The 20,189-nt window shown below is 35.7% G+C and overlaps 1 protein-coding gene and 1 pseudogene across 4 annotated transcripts in view; one reads left to right on the top strand and one right to left on the bottom strand.

Moving 5' to 3' along the window:
* Nucleotides 1–20,189, top strand: part of Vps13a (vacuolar protein sorting 13 homolog A) — a 194,218-nt gene that overhangs the window by 76,734 nt on the left and 97,295 nt on the right. For all 4 annotated transcript variants that reach the window (XM_075973636.1, XM_075973640.1, XM_075973637.1 and 1 more), the window contains 8 exons: nucleotides 401–517; nucleotides 601–704; nucleotides 3,937–4,104; nucleotides 6,483–6,787; nucleotides 11,618–11,765; nucleotides 13,299–13,449; nucleotides 18,840–18,964; nucleotides 19,622–19,791. In XM_075973636.1, the coding sequence (XP_075829751.1) occupies nucleotides 401–517; nucleotides 601–704; nucleotides 3,937–4,104; nucleotides 6,483–6,787; nucleotides 11,618–11,765; nucleotides 13,299–13,449; nucleotides 18,840–18,964; nucleotides 19,622–19,791 (1,288 nt within the window). The remainder of the gene's footprint in view (nucleotides 1–400; nucleotides 518–600; nucleotides 705–3,936; nucleotides 4,105–6,482; nucleotides 6,788–11,617; nucleotides 11,766–13,298; nucleotides 13,450–18,839; nucleotides 18,965–19,621; nucleotides 19,792–20,189) is intronic.
* On the bottom strand, nucleotides 15,771–16,848 carry LOC142851144 (nucleophosmin-like; annotated as a pseudogene).

The raw sequence follows: 20,189 nt of genomic DNA, 5'->3' as shown, positions 1-20,189 counted from the left end.
AATCTAAAACTTCTTGAGCATAGTGGTAATACTCAAAAAGCCTTTGATTTTGCAGCATTTTGAAATTTTGAATTAGAGATGCTCTATCAGTTACCATTAAGAACTATGGGTATTTGCTTTCTATAATGACAGTTGTCTCAAAGATTCTTAGTTATTGGTTTAATTTCTTAGTTTCAAATGATTAGTTACCTCTAAGAGCAGTCTTTGGACTATTTGTTTTTATATTCATTAGATAATTCATATTTAGAATTCTCAATCCAGTAGGGAATATTTTTTCTTTGCCTGTAGTTGAGCTGTAAATCTGATGTTATAATCATTTGTGGTGATACTCTAGCTGCCTGTGTGTAGTGTGATAATTACTAAACCTTTCTTTGTGTTACAATGTGACTTTGTTTTGTAGCTTTAAAGCTACCCACGAATGAAGATACTATTACCTTGCAACTTTTGGCTGAATTGTCTTGTTTAAGGATTTTTATTCAAGATCAGAAACAAAACATTTCTGAAATTAAGATTGAAGGTAATACCATCTCATGGAAACATTTTTAAGGTTATCAAATTGAAGACAAAGAAAAGCAATTTTTCATTGTTTTATTTTCTTAGGGCTTGATTCTGAGATGATTATGAAGCCATTAGTGACTGAAATAAATGCAAAACTAAGGAATATAATTGTGTTAGATTCTGATAAAATGGCTGTATACAAAAAGGTGAGATTTTGGGATTTTTAGTTATTTTTATTTCATATGCATTTGTGTTTTGTGCATTTATGTCTATGTGAAGGTGTCAGATCCTCTGGAACTGGAGTTATAGACAGTTGTGAGCTACCATGGTGGTGCTGGGAATTAACCCAGGTCCTCTGGAAGAGCAAGTGCTCTTAACCACTAAGCCATCTCTCCAGCCCTGAGATTTTGTTTTATATTAAGTACCAAATATATCATTAAATATGTAGTTTTCTTATCAATTAAATAGAATTATCGTGTATTAGCAGTGTCTTGTGCATAATGGGTTTTAGAGTCAAGCACAATTGATTTATTAGCTTTGATAATATTTGTAACCCTTTCAGTTACCTAATCTAGTCTTTTATTTATAAAATGAAGATTGTGATTTTTCCTAAGTCAATAATTCTCCTGGAACAAATAATGTTTTTTAGTGGTTGGAGGAGGGGTGTTGCTAATAATGCTTCTTTTAAGAACACTGACAAATAAAAGTGTTTTGTTCTGTAAATATCCCTAATTGCCTAGTTCAGATAGTGGTATTAGAAGGTGTGATGTATTTCAAGTATACTGTCATGAAATGAGAGAATCCTTCTAAATTGATGTAGATGGCTAGATATTTTGTTAGTAATTCTCAGATAATAAGGAATTTAAGTAGAATGATGTATTGAAGAACCTGATGACAAAATACTAAAGTGTAAGATTGGGAAACCTGAAGGACTCTTTGGATCAATAAATGAGCATTTAGAGTTTGATAAAAGAAAGAAAACTTTGTACATGACTGGTCCTAGTCTGTTATCAGTATTATTAATTTTTTAATGTATCTGTATGAGTGTTTTACTTGCATATATGTATATATACTACATGCATATATTAATAGTGTGTCATATGCATAATGGGGTTTGTATTGCATGTATGTCTTGTGCCCACAGAGGCCAGAGAAGGTGATGAATCCCCTGGAAATGGAAGTTACAGATAGTTATGAGCTGCCATGTGGGTGCTGGGAACTGAACCCAGGTCCTCTGGAACAGCAGTAAGTGCTCTTAACTGCTGAGCCCTATCTCCAGTTCTGTCATCATTATTGATAGAGTCATCAACTGATTTTTATGTGAGACTTAAAAATTATACATACATATATATATATATATATATATATATATATACACATATATATCAATAAAGAGTGATTGGCACAAAAGTCAGATATGCATGATTTATAGAAATAAGGATTACAATTTTTAATAATATTGATGGCAATTTCCAAAGTTGTTATTTGCTCCTCTGTCACTGTTACTTTAAGATTCACAGAATATATAGGACAATGAAGGATAGGGCATACATTTTTATTTTTCTAGAAAGTGGTGCTCACAGAAATAAAATTATCTACTAAATGCTATACAGATAGTAACAGAAATGAATTATAGCCCCAAACATTGATTGTTCCTTCTGTATTTTATTTTTAAAATATGGCCAAATTAAAATATAGCTCAAAAGAGGTACAGATTGAAAAGTCTCTTTGTCCTCTTAACTTGCTCCTCTATCATTTTTCTTGGATTTCAGTGTAGGTCTCACAAATGGGGTGTTCTTGAGGATCTCCTCCTCCTTGGGGCATCTTGCTTGCTGTGCTTCTTGGCTCCTAATGAAAGACTACTAAATTCAAGCTAAAGAGGACTTCTTGTGGTCTGCTCTAATGAAGGCTTCTTGTCCTTCCCTTAGATATAGTTTTCTTTGTCCTTATTTCTAAGATTTTGTATCTTGACCTGGGCCTGAGGTCAGCAAGGTTTATTGACTCTCATTTTGGTCAGAGAATAATTTTGGTAATGCTTTAGGCCTTTGTAAGAAAGACTTGTTTTTATGTGATGGATATTTTCTTATGTCTTTCTATCTGCGCACCATGTTCATGCCTTCTGCCCAGGGAGGCCAGAAGAGGTTAGATCCTATGGACCTGGAGATACAAACAGTTTTGAGCTACCCTGTGGGTACTAGGAATTGAGTCCCAGTTCTTTAGAAGAGTTGTAAGTGCTGGTAACTACTGAGCCATCTCTCTAGCCCAGTGCTTTTGGCCTTGTATGGGATGGAAATGTTTTCATTTTTCCAAAACCAATAGCAACTACAACCCTAATTTCAGTCTTAGTTCTTTTCTTATGTACTCCCAAAAGAGGATAACAAAATACCTACTTTTGAGAGATACTGTGTTTGTTTTTCCCAGGGACTTTGTCTCCAACACTGGTATTTAGTCAGCTTCTATTTTTTTTTTAGCTGAATTGTTCTTCCATAACTTACATGGTATTTGGCAACCCTGCCTCTTGTAATCTTTTCTCCTTGCAGATTTTTCTCCTGATTTTTTTTAGATGATGTACATTTTTGTTGTCTTCTTGTTAATCCATATTTCTAGTAATATCAAGAAAAATTATAATAGTTCATTGGCTGCTTGTTAATTTTAGGGCTTGAAATGATCCTTTCTCTAGCTTCATGCATCACATCCAGACACCTACACTCTCTTTCTTCAATTTTTGTACTACTTCAGCCTTCAAAAATCTCTCATACTTTTGCTTTTGGGGGGCCTGCGATTGATTTACTTGTTGGTTTTTCAATCTCCTGTTCTTGCTTCTAGAATTAAGAGTTGAGAAAACTGTAAATTTAAGTTAATACTCTTCCAATTTTTTTAAAAAAATTAATTTCTTGTCTCTTATACCTTTAACTGGTAGTTATGGAGGTAGGAATTTTAAGCCCACACCCCCAGCAATTTTTTGTTAGTAATTAAAATGATTCTTCACTAACTGATGTAGAACGGGACGTTTAAAATTGAGGCACTGCATTAAAGAATATGAAAAGAATGTTTCAAAGTCCTCAGACCTAACGAAACGAAACACTGAGTCCAGGTAAATTATGTAGGTAATGTGTTTTAGCTTTGACAATTACTAAAGGCATATGGTGACTGCCATTGCCAGGCAGAAAATCCAAGTGAGATGCATAACTAAAAACATAAAACATGGTCAAGGTAGACCTGTTAACGTTTATGACACTCAAAGACAACAACAAAAAGCAGGTTAGGTTACAAGGTCTAATAAAGCATTTGGAATTGTTACCTCATTTGTAGTGACTCAAGTACCTGGAAGATTTTCCAAATGGTACAATATTATTATTATTTTACTTCATTTTACTTTGATCTTGGGGTACATTACTTCAAAAATTAACTAATATTTTGGATTCTTCTCTCATCAAGGCTGTTTATATCACTGGAAAGGAAGTTTTCAGCTTCAAAATGATTTCTTACATGAATGCAACTGCTGGCTCTGCATACACAGATATGAATGTGGTTGATGTTCAAGTTAATTTAACTGTTGGTTGCATTGAAGTCGTGTTTGTCACAAAATTCCTATATTCTATATTGGTAAGTATTTAGCTCTTCTTCCTTATCTCTTTCTGTATTGTCCTCCCACTCCTATGCAGTTAAATACACCTCCACCACCAGTTTTCTCTCTTTTGCTCTTCATAGTAATTGTATTCTCCTATCCTTCTTCCTCTTGGCCCAGTCTCTTCTTTCCTGGCTTTTGAAGTTAACTTGTGTTTAAGTAGTCAAATCTAAAGATTCAGAGATAGGATTCACAAATAAGAGAGAACATGGAGTGTCTTTCTGAGTCTGGGTTTCTTCATTCAATATAATATTTTCTAGTGCCACCCATTTGGTTGTGAATTTCATTGTTTTTACAATTGATTAGAATTCTGTTTTGTATATTTACCTTGTTAACAGGGTAGCAGTGAACATGACTGAGAAAGTGTAGTTGTAGAAGGATTTGGAGACCCCTCTTTTTCCCTTTTCTCTCTTTAGATCATATGTGCCTTGCTATTCCCCTATTTCTCCCCCTACTCATACAGTGGTACTATCCTGCTTTCCTAGTTTCTGCAGGAAATGCTTTACTTTTCCTAGTTTCTGCAGGAAATGCTTTACTTTTCTAGTTTCTGCAGGAAATGCTTTACTTTCCTAGTTTCTGCAGGAAATGCTTTACTTTCCTAGTTTCTGCAGGAAATCCTTTACTTTCCTAGTTTCTGCAGAAACTGCTTTACTTTCCAAGTTTCTGCAGGAAATGCTTTACTTTCCTAGTTTCTGCAGGAAATGCTTTACTTTCCTAGTTTCTGCAGAAACTGCTTTACTTTCCAAGTTTCTGCAGGAATTGCTTTACTTTCCTAGTTTTGTAGCACGAATAATAAAAACCCAGAGACAGACATTGGGGTTCAGCTGAAGATCAGAAAAGCAAAGCAGCCAACTAGAGAGTCCTAACTCTACCAAGGCTTAGACAAAGGGGCAATCTTGCCCTCAACATGACTGTAGATTGCAATGCTCTCATAGTTTCTCCAGGATATGTACTCACATATGTAGATTTGGAGCTAGAAGCCTCAGAGAATAAAAATCATGCGACATTTGTCTTTGTGAGTCTAGGTTACCTCATTTAGTGTGTGTGGGTTTTTTTTTCTAGTTCTTTCAACTTACCTGTAAATTTCATGATTCCATTTTTCTTTACAGCTGAATAGTAGTCCACTGTGTAAATGAACCACATTTTCAATACCCATTCAACAGTTGAAGGACATTTAGGTTGTTTGTTTCACTTAGTAGCTGTTGTCAGTAGAGCTCAGTGAAAATGCAAGTATTTGTGGAGCAGGATGTCAAGTACTTTGTGCGTACATATGCCAAGAAGTGATAGAGCAGGGTTGTCTGGTAGATATACTTTTTTCTTTTTGAATATTTTTCACACTTTTGTCCAAAGTGGCTGTACCAGTTTGCAATCCCAGCAACAGAGAGTAAGGGTTCCCTTTTCCCTCATCCTCACCAGCCTTTGTTTTCAGTTGTTTCCCTGATCTTAGCATTTCTAACTGGGTAAAGTAGATGTAATTTGCATTTCCCTAGTTGCTAAGGTTATTGAATACTTTGTAAGATTATTTTAAAGCTTATTTTCTTTATATTGAGAACTCTATTAAGAGCTATACCGCATTTTTTCAATTGAGGCTTTTGAGTTGTTGGTTGTTGGGTTTTTGTTTTGTTTTGTTCTAGTTTTTTGTATACTCTGGATCGTAATCCTTTATTGGATGTATAGCTGGCAAAGATTCTCTCACATTTTGTGATTTCAACTTCACTCAGTTGCTTGTTTCCTTTGCTATACAATTTTTAGTTTGGTTAGGCCCCAGTTCTCAGTTTTTGTCCATCTTTCCTGATCATTTTTTACCCATGAGAGTCCTGGAGACTGACTTGGGTTTTCACATAGGTAGCAGGAACTTATACACTACATAGTGAACCATTTCACCAGACCTGAGATTCTTAAATACTTTATAGATTTTTAAATCTGTAGTGTAAACTATAAGACGTGCTTAGGTCTTAGAGGAAGCACACCATAAAGAAATAATACTAACTGGGCAGTGGTGGTGCACACTTTTAATCCCAGCTCTCGGGAGGCAGAGGCAGGCGGATCTCTGTGAGTTTGAGGCCAGCCTGGTCTACAAGAGCTAGTTCCAGAACAGGCCTCAAAGCTACAGAGAAACCCTGTCTCGAAAAAATGTTCAAGTATTCCCTTTTTGCTTTGTTTTGATGACTAGATTTTTTTTTTATCACTATATATTTGTTGTTCAATTTTTCTGGCAGAAAATAATAAGTAAATAATGGGCTCGGTTTTACCAAGTAAAAGTTTTTGCTTTATGGAAGTAAAATTAAATTAATATAATTTATATTAATAATTTGATGTTTATTAAAGGTAATATGTCATTCTATCTTCTTTATAGGCTTTTATAGATAATTTTCAAGCAGTTAAAAATGCGTTGGCTGAAGCAACTGCTCAAGCAGCAGGAATGGCTGCTGATGGTGTAATGGAACTGGCTCAAAGGAGTTCTAGGCTCGCATTGGATGTTAACATAAAAGCCCCTATTGTGGTCATCCCGCAGTCTCCAGTGTCTCACAATGTTTTTGTTGCTGATTTTGGCTTAATTACAATGAAAAATACATTTGTTACTGTAACAGAAACCCAGAGTAATCCCCCACCTGTAATTGATTTGATAACAATAAAATTGAGTGAAATGAGACTATACAGGTAAGCTTTTCACAGCCTGTTTATGTAAAATAATAAATCTTTTCTTAATCCTTAGACTAAAGGACTGGATATCTTTAGAATTCTCTTTGTAGTGTGATTTTGTTTTACTATCATTGTACTTTGTGATTTTTTTCAAAGTATCTTCTAGCTAGATCACTTATAGTCTTTCAAAAAACCACCTAGAAATATTTGAAAACTGCTACTTAGATCATGATGAAAACTGTAAACTTAACCTGGAGGAGTATATTTTCATGCTTGTATAATTGTTTATAAGGATAAGGTAGAAATGGAGAAATTTTTTTTAATGTATTTATTTATTAAAGATTTCTGTCTCTTCCCCGTCACCGCCTCCCATTTCCCTCCCCCTCCCCCAATTAAGTCCCCCCCAGCCCGAAAAGCAATCAGGGTTCCCTGTCCTGTGGGAAGTCCAAGGAACCCCCATCTCCATCCAGGTCTAGTAAGTTGAGCATCCAAACTGCCTAGGCTCCCACAAAGCCAGTGCGTGCAGTAGGATCAGAAACCCATTGCCATTGTTCTTGAGTTCTCAGTAGTCCTCATTGTCTACTATGTTCAGAGAGTCCGGTTTTATCCCAGGCTTTTCCAGACCCAGGCCAGCTGGCCTTGGTGAGTTCCTGATAGAACATCCCCATTGTCTCAGTGTGTGGGTGCACCCCTTGCAGTCCTGAGTTCCTTGCTCGTGCTCTCTCTCCTTCTGCTCCTGATTTGGACCTTGAGATTTCTGTCCGGTGCTCCAATGTGGGTCTCTGTCTCTGTCTCCTTTCATCGCCTGCTGAAGGTTAATATTCAGGAGGATGCCTATATGTTTTTCTTTGGCTTCTCCTTATTTAGCTTCTCTAGGATCGCTAATTATAGGCTCAATGTCCTTTGTTTATGGCTAGAAACCAAATATGAGTGAGTACATCCCATGTTCCTCTTTTTGGGTCTGGCTTACCTCACTCAGGATAGTGTTTTCTATTTCCATCCATTTGCATGCAAAATTCAAGAAACAAACCCTTGTTTTTTACTGCTGAGTAGTACTCTTAATTGGGGGAGGGGGAGGGAAGTGGGAGGTGGTGGGCAGGGAAGAGACAGAAATCTTTAATAAATAAATAAATTAAAAAATATATAAATAAAATAAAAAAAACACACAAAAAAAAAAAACAAAAAAAAAACTTGATCTCCAGAGGGAAGAAAGATTTTAGTTGGTAGATTCAAGGAAGAAAATGAAATTGAGTGTTAGAAAAAAAAAACAGTAAAGCACCTACAAGTTAGAAGTTAGCAATAAGAAGTAATTTAGCTTTTCAAGTAATTTGTGAAATAACATTTGATATATTGTGATGCTAGATGTCAATTGTAAAAGGACATTATTGAAAATGAAAAATTAAAAGTTTCATAATTGTGTTAAAAAAAGAAAAAAAATATTTGTACTTAATGACAAAAAATTGTTCAGAGTACTCATTCCCTTTTTAGTCATTAATGTTTATGATGTTATTTCTCTTATTTCTTATATTTTTGTTTTATCCTTTTGCACATCAGACTCACTGTAAGTGTATTAATTTTATAATTTCAAGTCTTCTGCTTTTTGCTTCATTGTTTTTCTTTCATTATGTTCTGTTTACTATTTTTCCAATTGTAAACTCTTGGTTCAATTTTCTCTTTGTCTAAGTTTCTTTAGATGGTAACTAAGATTATTGATTTTGTTTTTAATGTAAGCCAGACTTCTATAAATTTAGTTTCTCCCCAGAATCCTTGGTTCCTTTGGATTATCATGGATTTCCCTGGCTTTGTCTTTTTTAACCTTCTTGTAGCACGAATAATAAAAACCCAGAGACAGATATTGGAATTCAACCTGAAGATCAGAGAAGCAAAGCAGCTAAACCACTAGAGAGTTCTTACCTCTATGAAATCTTTTTTTAAATTTTTTTATTTTTCCATTCAAAAATTTACACTTCCTCCCCTCCCCCCATTCCCCTCCTGCTCTCCCACTCTATCTCCTCCCTCCTCCTCCCTGCTTGAGAGAGGGCAGGGAACCCTGCCCCATAGGAAGTCTAAGCCCTTCTCCCTACATCCAGGCCTAGGAAGCTATGCATCCAAATAGACTAGGGTTCCAAAAAGCCAGTACATGCAGTAGAAACAAGTCCCAGTGCCTTTATTAATGGCTTCTCAGTCAGCCCCCATTGTCAGCCTCATTCAGAGAGTCCGGTTTGACCAACAGTCACTCTGCTTCAGCAGGTGGACCAACCCCTCTTGATCCTGACTTTCTTGCTAGTCTTCTCCCTCCTCCTGCTCTTCAGCTGGACCGTGGGATCTCAGTCCGTTGCTCTGATGAAGGTCTCTGTCTCTATGAAGTCTTCAGACTGAAAGAGAACTAGTTCCTGTCTCATCCCACCTTATATTCCTCTCTAGTGGTGATATTAAAGGCATACACCACCACTGCCTGGCCTCTCTGACTAACTAGTGTGGCTGCTGGAATTAAAGGTGCATGCACCCACTGCCTGACCTCTGTGGCTGACTATTTTGGCTGCATTGCACTGACCTTCAGGCAAGCTTTAAACACAAATAATATACCACTGTACCCTCTTTTTACTGTTTCTTCATAAGTCATCTGAAAACAGTAGTAAACTGAAGCAAGTCATAGGTTAACAGCACCCACACTTCCCCACCCCCAACCCTCAGGGATTCTTTTCCCCCAACCTTTTTCGAGGAAAGCATTTCTGGCAGGAATGTAAATCTGGTTAACTTTGCTCATCTTTGATAATGGGACTGTTTCCAGCAGTTGAATATTTAAGGATTAATTCAACTCTTAATGGATGAAGGGGTAGGACCAAGTATAATCATGAAAAAATTCTTTATAAGGAACCAGTAAATAGTGTATACTTTATTGGATTGTTGTAGTACATATTAATTAGGTTGCTGGAAAAATAACGAAAAATTGGTTAAAAAATCTGAAGGTTAGGCAAAGAGTTTGGTAACTATGACCGTAATTCACAAAAAGTTACAGTTGCCCTACTTACTTCTTCGTAGATGAATGAAGTATTAGCTAACCAGTTACAGGAAATAGAGTCAATAGTAACTTACTGAGTGGATGTGGGAGTTATAGTAGAGGAGATAGTAAAATTTTCTTTAACTGTAATGCTTATAAAACTCTGCTTGTTGTTAATGCAGTTCACTGAGAGAAGACAGAACCAAAAATAAAAACAGTACACTGGCAGTACTTGTTTCTGTAATGTACAGAATAACTTAGAAATAAATATAAGGAGAGATCTAAAAATGCCTAGAAGATAATCGATTATATATTCCGATATTAGAATAAAGATCTTGTTTAAATTCTTAAATATGGAAGTTTAGTAATACATGACTAGTCCTTCAGGTTGTTGGATTGAGTGGTAAAAAGATCTTAGACTGCAGTACAGGAAAGCCTGATGAGGAGAGCAGACATTTCAGAAATTCGCATAAGAGGAGCCCTCAGAAGTGAGCCAGACAAGACCAGTGGGATGGCTTAGCAGGTCAGCCTCCTTCCTCCAAGTCTGAAGATGTGAGTTCTGTATCTGGGACCTGCATGGTGGAAGGAGAGAATCAACCCACCATGTTATCGTCTGACATTGACCAGGGCCATGACAGTTGTGTCCTCTCCCTCATAACAAAAAAATATAATTTGAAATGTTAACACATAGCAAAACAGAGAGGAGGAAAACTGAGAGACTATATTGAGGTTTTGTTATTGTTAAACATGAATTCATAGTATTAGAAGTTGTTTTTTATCTAGTACTTATTGTATAGCTATGTGTTATACATAGCCATTAAAGTTTCATATCCATTTGTATTATAGCATTTTCCCTGTGGGGTTTTAGATATCTTCACTCACTACCATCAAATGGAGATAACAAGCCCGCATACTTATTTAAATGTCGTTTTACTACATAAACTGTTTATGAAAAAGTGGCACCCAACGTGGGGCTCCTGGTAAGCCACAGTCAAGTGGCAATACAAATTATTGGAAATGGGTTGAATCAATATGTGAGAGTTAGCCTATAAGAGGCTAGAACTAATGGGCCAGCTAGTAATTTAATTAATACAATTTGATGTTCTTATTTCGGGGATAAACTAGCAGGGTGGCGGGAACACAGCCCGCCGACCTCATTACAACATGAAATGGTTTCATAACAAGGTATTCTAAGCAATCCCTGTTTATATTCATGTTTTTCTATTAATGAACTAACTAAAATTGAAGTCATCTCTTACTAATGCAGTTTAAAAATTTGAAGTCACTAAAATATCTGGAATATTATTGGGGAGTAGCCATTATTGTCACCTGAAGGTCCAAAGGATGCTTCTGTGGTCAATTACATTGTTTTTTGAAGGAATTGGGTCACCCAGTTCTTTTCAGTGTTGCTGTGATAACCATTTGGGAAGGCAAATATGGTGCATCTTTGTGTGAAGTTGTGTATATTTAGCAGTTTTGATCCACAGAGAACTCTTATATGGTACAACTTTGTTTCTTATGAAAGTAGTATGGTGTTCTGCTATATATGAATTGCTATAGAATGTTTTTAGAATGGGGTCTTTTGGGTTTGTTTACTGATTTTGTATTGGTTTTGATCTTTTATTGTTCATCAATTCTGTTGTAAGTTTTGCTTCTCTATGATATACAGCAGTTTAAAGAAATTCACCTAGATGTCTAGTGAGATGGGGCCCCACTTCTCTTCACACAAACAAATTGCCGATGTTTCTGACAATAAAAAAATGATACATTAAAGTTAATCATCCATCTATGTTTTCCTGCCTGAATATATACACAACAGTACAAAACAATGTATATTTTCCAATTAGGTCTCAGTTTATGACTACTGCATACCAGGAAGTGCTTGACCTGCTACTACCTTTGAACCTGGAAGTGATTGTTGAACGAAACTTATCCTGGGAATGGTACAAGGAAGTTCCTTGTTTAAATATAAAAGCTCAGCTAAAACCCATGGAGGTAATGTTTTTACGGCTTTTGATTTCTCTTACAGCTGACAGTATTATCTTAGCAACATAAATTTCCTGGCTAGAATTTAGGAATAATCAGGTTCGTCAGAATTTAAATGGTAGCTTGCAAACTAGAACTCATTTAATGGTCTCCATTTATTCTCTGTCAGATATTTGAGTGCCTGCTGTGTCCTAACCTTTATGTTAGGTTTTAAAGTGACAGAAAAGCTATGATGTCTCATATATTTGAATACTAAGTCACCAGGGGAGTAGAACTCTTTGGTAGGATTAGAAGGATCGGGAGGTGTGGCATTGTTGGAGGAAGTATGTGTGTGGGGGAGAGCTTGAGGTTTCAAAAGCCCTTGGCAGACAATGTCTCTTGGCTTATGGATCAGGATGTAGTTCTAGGCTGCTGTTCCAGCAGCATACTCCCCTTGGTGTTTCCCACCTTTGTGATAATGGACTAAACCTCAGAAACTGTAAGCAAGTGCTTTAAATTAGTTCTTTTGTAACAGTTTCCTTGGCCATGGTGTTTTTTACAGCAATAAGGCACTTCAGTTGATTAGATGAGCCCATTTATATTGTGAAGGGTAATTGAGTTTGCTCACTCTTTTTTGTATTAAACATCAGCCTAACCTTAAAAAAATACCTTTATAGAAACATTTTAAGTAATGTTTGAGTATCTAGCTATTTGCTGTGACAAAACCAACAGGACACATAATTATTCATCATTTCACTTAAGATAAGTCTTTGGTGATGCTTTGATGCTATTTTCAAAACAAAGAATTTGAAGCTTACTTGTTGAATTAGTTCTTAGTTATTTGTAAGGTAAGTGTTTTACTCTTTAGCTATAGCTTCTTATAAAATCGGGATTTCATTCTTTATATAAGGACTTTTGTAAAGAATAAATAAAGTACTTCATATAAATCATACTGTAAATTATATTTTTCATTGCATAAGTATATTTGTTTATTTTGTATTTAAATATGATGTGCCTCCTAATTAAGATCAAAGTCTAAATAGTTAGATGACTCCATAAAAATAAAAGCTCACTTTAAAACCTTAAAATGACTGAATTGCATAGGACATCCATAGCAAGTAGTTCATCATAGGAATTGACAGTATCTGTATTTTATAAACTAATTGTTATCACTTCGTCTTCAGAAGACTGAATATTTGGTCAGTAAAAACCTTTACAGCCTTAAAATTTGGTTTATGGAAAAACTATTGTTCATTTTTATCCTGTGAGTCCAGGAAATAAGACTTTTAAAAAACAAATCTTGGGTGCTGGAGAGATGTCTCAGTGTTAAGAGCATTTCACATTTCCAGAGGACCTGGAAATTCCCAGCACCCACGTGGCATATTATAATGGATTGTAACTCTAGTTCCAGGGACTCTGAAGCCCTCTTCTGCTCTCTGCTGGAACTAGGCATGTATGTGGTGATGCACAGACAAAACAGTCACATGCATAAAATATTTAAAGCACTTTTTCTTCTTTTAGGTGGATATTTTCTTTTTCTAAATCTTACTTTGTTTTTAACAGTTCATTCTTAGTCAAGAAGATTTAACAACCATCTTTCAAACATTATATGGCAATATATGGTATGGACGAGATGTTTCTGTCCCATCTTCTATAAGTAAAGACAACGAAATCATGACTAGTGGAGCAAACCATGTTTCCAACCATTCAGGAGGTGTGTGTTTAGTCTGTCTTTCTCTCTGGCTTCTTTCTCTTCTTTTCTTTTTTGCCCTTTTTGTTCTCCAATTTTTTTCCTCTAGTTCTTGGTAAAGAATACTTAATAATTCTCTAATTCGCTAGTCTCACTTAGGCAATTTTAAATTATCTGTTTTTAGTTAATTCTGTTTATTATGTACGTATGTATATATGTATATGTATGTATGTATTGAATCAAAGTTCTTAGTTCCATTATGACAAAAAATTCTTAGAATTCTTGTTTTTCTTTCCTGCTCTTTCCCTTTCCGCATTTTCAGTTTTTCAGCATATATAATAGACAACTTACTATCTATTGATATTTAAGGAATGTCAAAATACTAGAAGTGTGACAATATGATAATCATTATAGATGATGATTTTTTTTTTTTAAGTTTTTTTGAGACAAGGTTTCTCTGTGTAGCTTTGGTGCCTGTCCTGGAACTAGCTTTTGTAGACCCACTGGCCTCAGACTCACAGAGATCAGTCTACCTCTGCTTCCCAAGTGCTGGGATTACAGGCGCATGGGCCACCATCATCTGGCATAGATGATGAATTTTAACAAAAGTTGGAGAGTTAGATGGATCAAAAATAGTAGAGTGAAAACAAGGGAAGAAACTTGTTCCAGTGCTGGTGGCCAGGTGCTGTGTGAGCGTGGCCAGTTCTAACTGCAGCACCAGCACAGGGAGTGTGGGCTTTGATTAGGGTGCTAGGGTGACTTTGAGGCTCAAAAATACAATTATATCCCGTTTTAATTTTTATAGGTGATCACAAATCTGCCTCTCTTAAAGTGAAATCTGCTAATCCACAGTGCCTGCTTCTCCAAAGCCCTGAAATATTTCACAGCTTTACTACTCAGAATCCTACACAAATTCAATATAATATGAAAGCCCATCCTCACTAGGTAGGATAATCAGCCCCATCCCTAATTATTAAATATGAGTGGTTCAAAATGAGGTAAACCAATAGAACACAGGCATGAAAGAAACAGATAAATAAAATATGTATTATGAATAAAAAAGAGGTGACACACTGAACGCAAATAAAATTAGGCTTTCAAATAAAACAGGTATTTTACAGGAGCTTGCTAAGAGGTGAAAGTAGTAGCTAGATGGATCCTGCCTGTACCGTAAGCCTTCCCCTTCCATGATAGAAAAGAGTTCTTGGAACTATGATTGCTTATTTTTAAAAAATAATAATAATAACTATAGGGTTAAAATATAAGTATTCAAGAATATGACCTGAAATAATCGCCTATAGTATAAAGAGAGAACAATAGGGATGGACAAATGAGAAAAAACTAAGACTGATATTTCAGTTCAGCAGTTCCAGTCCCAGTAAGCTAGATTTCAGTGGTAGAAATAACTGAGACAATGGAAGAAAACCTTTAGAAAAGTAACTAGCTCTAACCCTCCAGATTTGTGACTCCTGTTCTCAGCCATAGAGAACACACAGGTCTAAGCAGACTGATTAATAAGACACACATGTAAACACAATTTTCTGAAACATTAGGCCTAAAAAAAAGTAGATTTTTAAAATTTCAGAGAAAAACAGGCTGCCTATTATAGACTTCCAAAAGAACCGGAAGGATAATTGATTTTTGTTATTGTTGCTTTTTCAGTAAACCTGTTGAAGTAGGACCGCTGGATTATAAAAGACAATGGAACAGTATTTCAAAATTTAAACAATGTGATTTTGAAGCTAGGATTCTATACATGGTCAAATATTACTCCTCAATGTGAAAACAAAATAATTCTGTTTTAATAACTTATAGTTGACTCAAAATCTTCCAGATTTTCTCCTAAAGAAATTATTCTAAAAATATATTCAAGCAACATAAATTAAGAATTAGGAAAGAAGAAACTATGATATCAAAAATGTAACCCAGGAATACATTTAATAAGGATCCCAAAATTGTCCATATGATTAGGTTAGAAATTCAATTTCTTTGAAAAGGAATTCACAATGCTTTGGGTTTTTTTTTTTTACTTTATGAAAATACTTAGTTTATTTCACATGTATATTTGTCTCCCTATCATTTCCACATCTGACCACCACTATTACTATGTCCTATCATAACATTCCATACATACTTAAAACCAAATAAAGGGTGGAGCTCCATCCTTGAAAACTAAACAGGCATTTTAAACAACACATTCTTGGCAATGGAACCCGGACAGCATTTATCAAACACAGTGGGGAAAGTTCTCACTTTGCATTATAAAAAGGACAGCCAGATATATTTCTGTACTGTTACAGAAATTAAGTAAGACGGAATATTTCAAACTGTTTAAACCATTTTCTTTAAAGAGACTTCCTCCACTGCCAGAGATCTTTGACTAGCCTCCTGATCAGTCGTCCGGAAGCAATTCTTCACACAATTAATGAACTTGGCTTCCACCTTTTTCTATACTTGCTTACATTTTTGTCTTAATGTCTTCTACAGAACTAGGTCCTTTTGGTGTTTTAGGGGTTTTTTCCTGTTTTTTGAAGGACTCTTGACCCTTTGATCTTGGTGTTGATGGTTTTAAGTCTTTTCCATGTTGGTTTGATTTTTTTTTTTTGTTTTGTTTTGTTTTTCGAGACAGGGTTTCTCTGCGGCTTTGGAGCCTGTCCTGGGACTAGCTCTGTAGACCAGGCTGGTCTCGAACTCACAGAGATCCACCTGCCTCTGCCTCCCGAGTGCTCCGAGTGCTGCGAGTGCTGGGATTAAAGGCGTGCGCCACCATCGCCCGGCTGTTGGTTTGATTTTTGTGCATTTTTGCCTGGGGTATCTCATACAGATTTCTTCACTGGAACTTTTTCTTCAGCTTCCTCATCATCAAAATCATCATCATCTTCATCATCCTCATCATCTTCATCATCATCCTCATCAAGTTTTACTTTTTTCTGTGGAACCTTGTTGCCACCTCCAGGAGCAGATCGCTTTCCAGGCATATTCAACAGCTTTACATCCTCCTCCTCTTCATCTGACTCTGCATCTTCCTCTACAGCTACTAGATGCTGTCCACTAATGTGCACAGGCCCAGAACCACACTTCAATCTTAAGACCACAGGGGGTGTTATTTCAAATCCCCCTAGAGAAACTGTTGGCTGTACAGACATTTTCAAAGTTGCCAGTGTTACTTTAATTGGACCGCCTTCATAGTTCATTGCTTCTGCCTCTACGATGTGTAATTCGTCTTTTGCCCCAGCACCTAAACTAACCGTTCTTAGTGATAACTGGTGCTCAGTCTCATCATTATCTACCTTAAAGTGATAATCGTTGTTGGCTTTTAGTTCACAGCCGAAAAGGTAGTTCTGAGGCCTTAGAGGGCTCGTGTCCATGTCCGTTGAGTCTTCCGTGAGGTGTAGGCGTGTTCTCAGGTGGCAGAGAAGTCGGACGAAGGGTACTGCCTGCTGCTTCTCAAAAGAGGCACGCAGGACGGAATCACGCCAGGGAAAGCTGCTTTATGGTTTCTATAATACAGTGTTGGGTTATTACATTTATTTCACTCAGAATGCTCGCAGGGAGCTAAGTGGAATAATGTCTCCAAAAAAGAGACCCAAAGTGTTGCTCAGGGATAGAGTGCGTTGGTAGTATACACAAGACCCTGGTATTGTTCCCTAATAATGCAAGAGAAAGAGCAGGAGAAAAAGGATAGATTTCATAAAATATATATAGAAAAGCAACTACATATGCACATGATAAATTAAAATAGCTTCTGTTCTTAAATATTTGCTACAATGGTACAGAACTGAAGTACACTAACATTTACATGATTTGGTATTAAATTATTCACATGTGAGATAAGAGAATGTGTTTGTATTGGAGAGATACCTTAGTGATGTTAGCAGAGGCAGTAGTATAAGGAGCTGTAACATGAAGAACTGTAAATCACCTTTGAAAACTGTAGTCAGCACATGAAGAACTATGTATGGCAATCCCTTTGTAGATGGCCTTCTCTCAACCAAGGAGCTCTGTTTCCTAGAGCTGCTTTCTTGTCCCTGTCTACTGAAAGTCACTCAAGAGTGCAGGGTATGACAGAGAAAGACTGAGTCAATTTGAGTAAATACAAAAATAATTATCACTAACTGTAGATCAGCAGGTGAAGAAAATGATAAAATTCTTAATTTTTAAGGGTCAACAAGGAGGTCTAGTAGACAGATGCTTACCAAGCAAGCCTGGATACCTGAGTTGACCCAAGTTCAGGGCACAGAAACCAACATGTGCCCATAAACATGAAAATGCCAAAAAAAGTAGGGTTTTTTTTTTAATTAGAAAGTCTAATAAAATTGATAGTCTCTCAAGCAAGACTAGTCAAACAAGAAAGTATAAATTCTTAGTATCAGTTTTCAATAGAATAGTACAGACTACAAGTAGGAGAATGAGGAAATATGATTAACATAGATGAAATGGAATGGCTACTCTTCCAGAGGATCCCAGTTCAATTTCCCAGGACCCACGTGACCGCTTACAATTCTCTAACTACAGTTGCAGGGAAATTAGTGTTCTCTTCTTGCTTCTGTGTGCACTGCGTGCACATTGTACACAGACATACAGGCACAGCATTCATATACACAACATTAAAATAGATCTTTTAAAGTATTATTTAAATTATTTAGTTGATGCATACATATTTCTTTTATATAAGTTTATGTATAAATCAGTTAATACAAATTGCCTTATATAGTGATACTTTTGTCTGGAGTTACATTAAGTGAAAACAAAGAATTATTGTGTTTGTATTATAAGCCTAATTAATATATACATGTGTATATATTTTGATTTAAAATTTAAGTGTAGAAAAAAATTTTGAATTCCTATTAGAAAAAGTTTTAAATTGACATCTAAATTACATTGTTTTGTCTAGGTATCTTTAAAGAACAAATTGAATATAAACTGTTAGATGCTGTATGTGTGTGTGTGTGTATTTGCTTTATACTTTATTTAATCTCTAAAATAAGCCCCATGTTCATGATTCCAATATTATGAAAGTACAATTGTAATCCCCAAGATTACAAGCTCTAAGTGTTTAATTCTTTCTCTCCACTTAAGAAAGAATGTTACCTTAAAATTTTTTGTTTTGTTTTTGAGACAGGATGTGAGTGTGTGTGTGTGTGTGTGTGTGTGTGTGTGTGTGTGTGTATTTGTGTGTGTATTTGTGTGTGTTTTTGGCTGTCCTAGAACTCATTCTTTAGACCAGACTGGCCTTGAACTCAGATTCACCTGCCTCTGAAGAAAAAATGTTAATCTAGACTTCCATGTTAAATTTTCGAAACCTTTGAACTTTCTTGAATATCATTTTACTGCACTCATGTAATTAGTAATTTGGTGTATCTCGTGTGTGTTTCAGTTATCTGCTCTTCTAATCGTTTTTCATTCTGTGGCAGGTACCATGGTGACAGCTGCTGTGGTGGAGGTCCACCCCCAGGCCTCTCAGGTTAACACTACTCTGAACGTTAGTTTCAGGACTGATTACCTCACCATGGCACTTTACAGTCCAGGGCCTGAACAGGTACACTGAAGAAGAGAAACTATGTCTAGATTTAAAAGAAATTATGTAAATAAAGCATATATCACTATTTATTAAATAATAGTTTTAATATTTTGTGTATATTTTATAGTGTATGTTCTTTTGGATAAAGGTTGTTATTTTCAGTAATAATTCCTACATTTTCATTTTTAAGTGACATGTTTCATAAAGCAAAAAATATGAAAAACAATTTGAAAGTAGTACATATTTTTTTGACCTTTTCTTTAGATAGCTTTTTGAAAATTGAGAATTTGGGGCTTACAATGTTGAATAGTAAAGTTTGCTTAGCATACAGAAGACCATACACAGGGTTAGTTTAGCATCCAGAAAATAAAAAGAGAAGGGCCGGGTATGGTGGCAAACACTTTAATCTCAGCTCTTGGAGGGAGAAGCAAGCAGGCCTGTGAGAGTTCAAGGGTAGCATGAACCGTAAAGGAAGTTACAGGACAGCCAAGGCTATGCAGGTAGCCCTCCCTCAGCAACCAAAAAAAATAAATACATAAAAGTTAACAAGAGAAATAAAATTATGGATCTGATATTTCATAAAAGCCAATGTCATGACTTGTAGATAGTTATAGCCCAAAGTATACGTTAATCCTATGTTTCTGTGTAGTTTTGATGTGGATTTCTTTTTCACAGGCCTTCTTTACAGATGTTCGTGATCCTTCTCTGAAACTTGCTGAATTTAAATTGGAGAATATTATAAGTAGTTTGAAACTGTATACAGATGGCTCTACATTCTGTTCATTCTCATTAAAAAACTGTATTTTAGATGATAAAAGGCCTCATGTCATAAAAGCCACACCTAGGTATGTATTATCATAATTTTGAGCTATTGAGGAAAGAAAGATTCTTCGTTTTTATAGAACTTATACTCAAAATTACCTTTATGTGTATTCATAAGTGGTCTAGAGAACTTCAGTACATCATGGTATTTTTCATGTTTGAAATGTTGGTGAGTTTATTGAATACATAGAACTAACTAGTGTAGTTAGATGGGAAATGTATGAAATCAAGAAGAAAATATAAACTGACATACAGAACTCTTATAATTTCTCAAATAGATTTTCTCCCATTGTGAAAAGTTATATACCTGAAGTTTTATAAGTTCATTATTCTTCAAAAGACATGCTCACAGAATATTTGTTTGCTGTCAGTAAAAGGATAGACAGGTCTTTAAGTTTTATTGGTATGTTTGGTTATTTTA

The sequence above is a fragment of the Microtus pennsylvanicus genome, chromosome 5 (assembly GCF_037038515.1).
Source record: "Microtus pennsylvanicus isolate mMicPen1 chromosome 5, mMicPen1.hap1, whole genome shotgun sequence".
Lineage (NCBI taxonomy): Eukaryota > Metazoa > Chordata > Mammalia > Rodentia > Cricetidae > Microtus > Microtus pennsylvanicus.
This window is presented reverse-complemented; position numbering and strand designations above follow the sequence as displayed.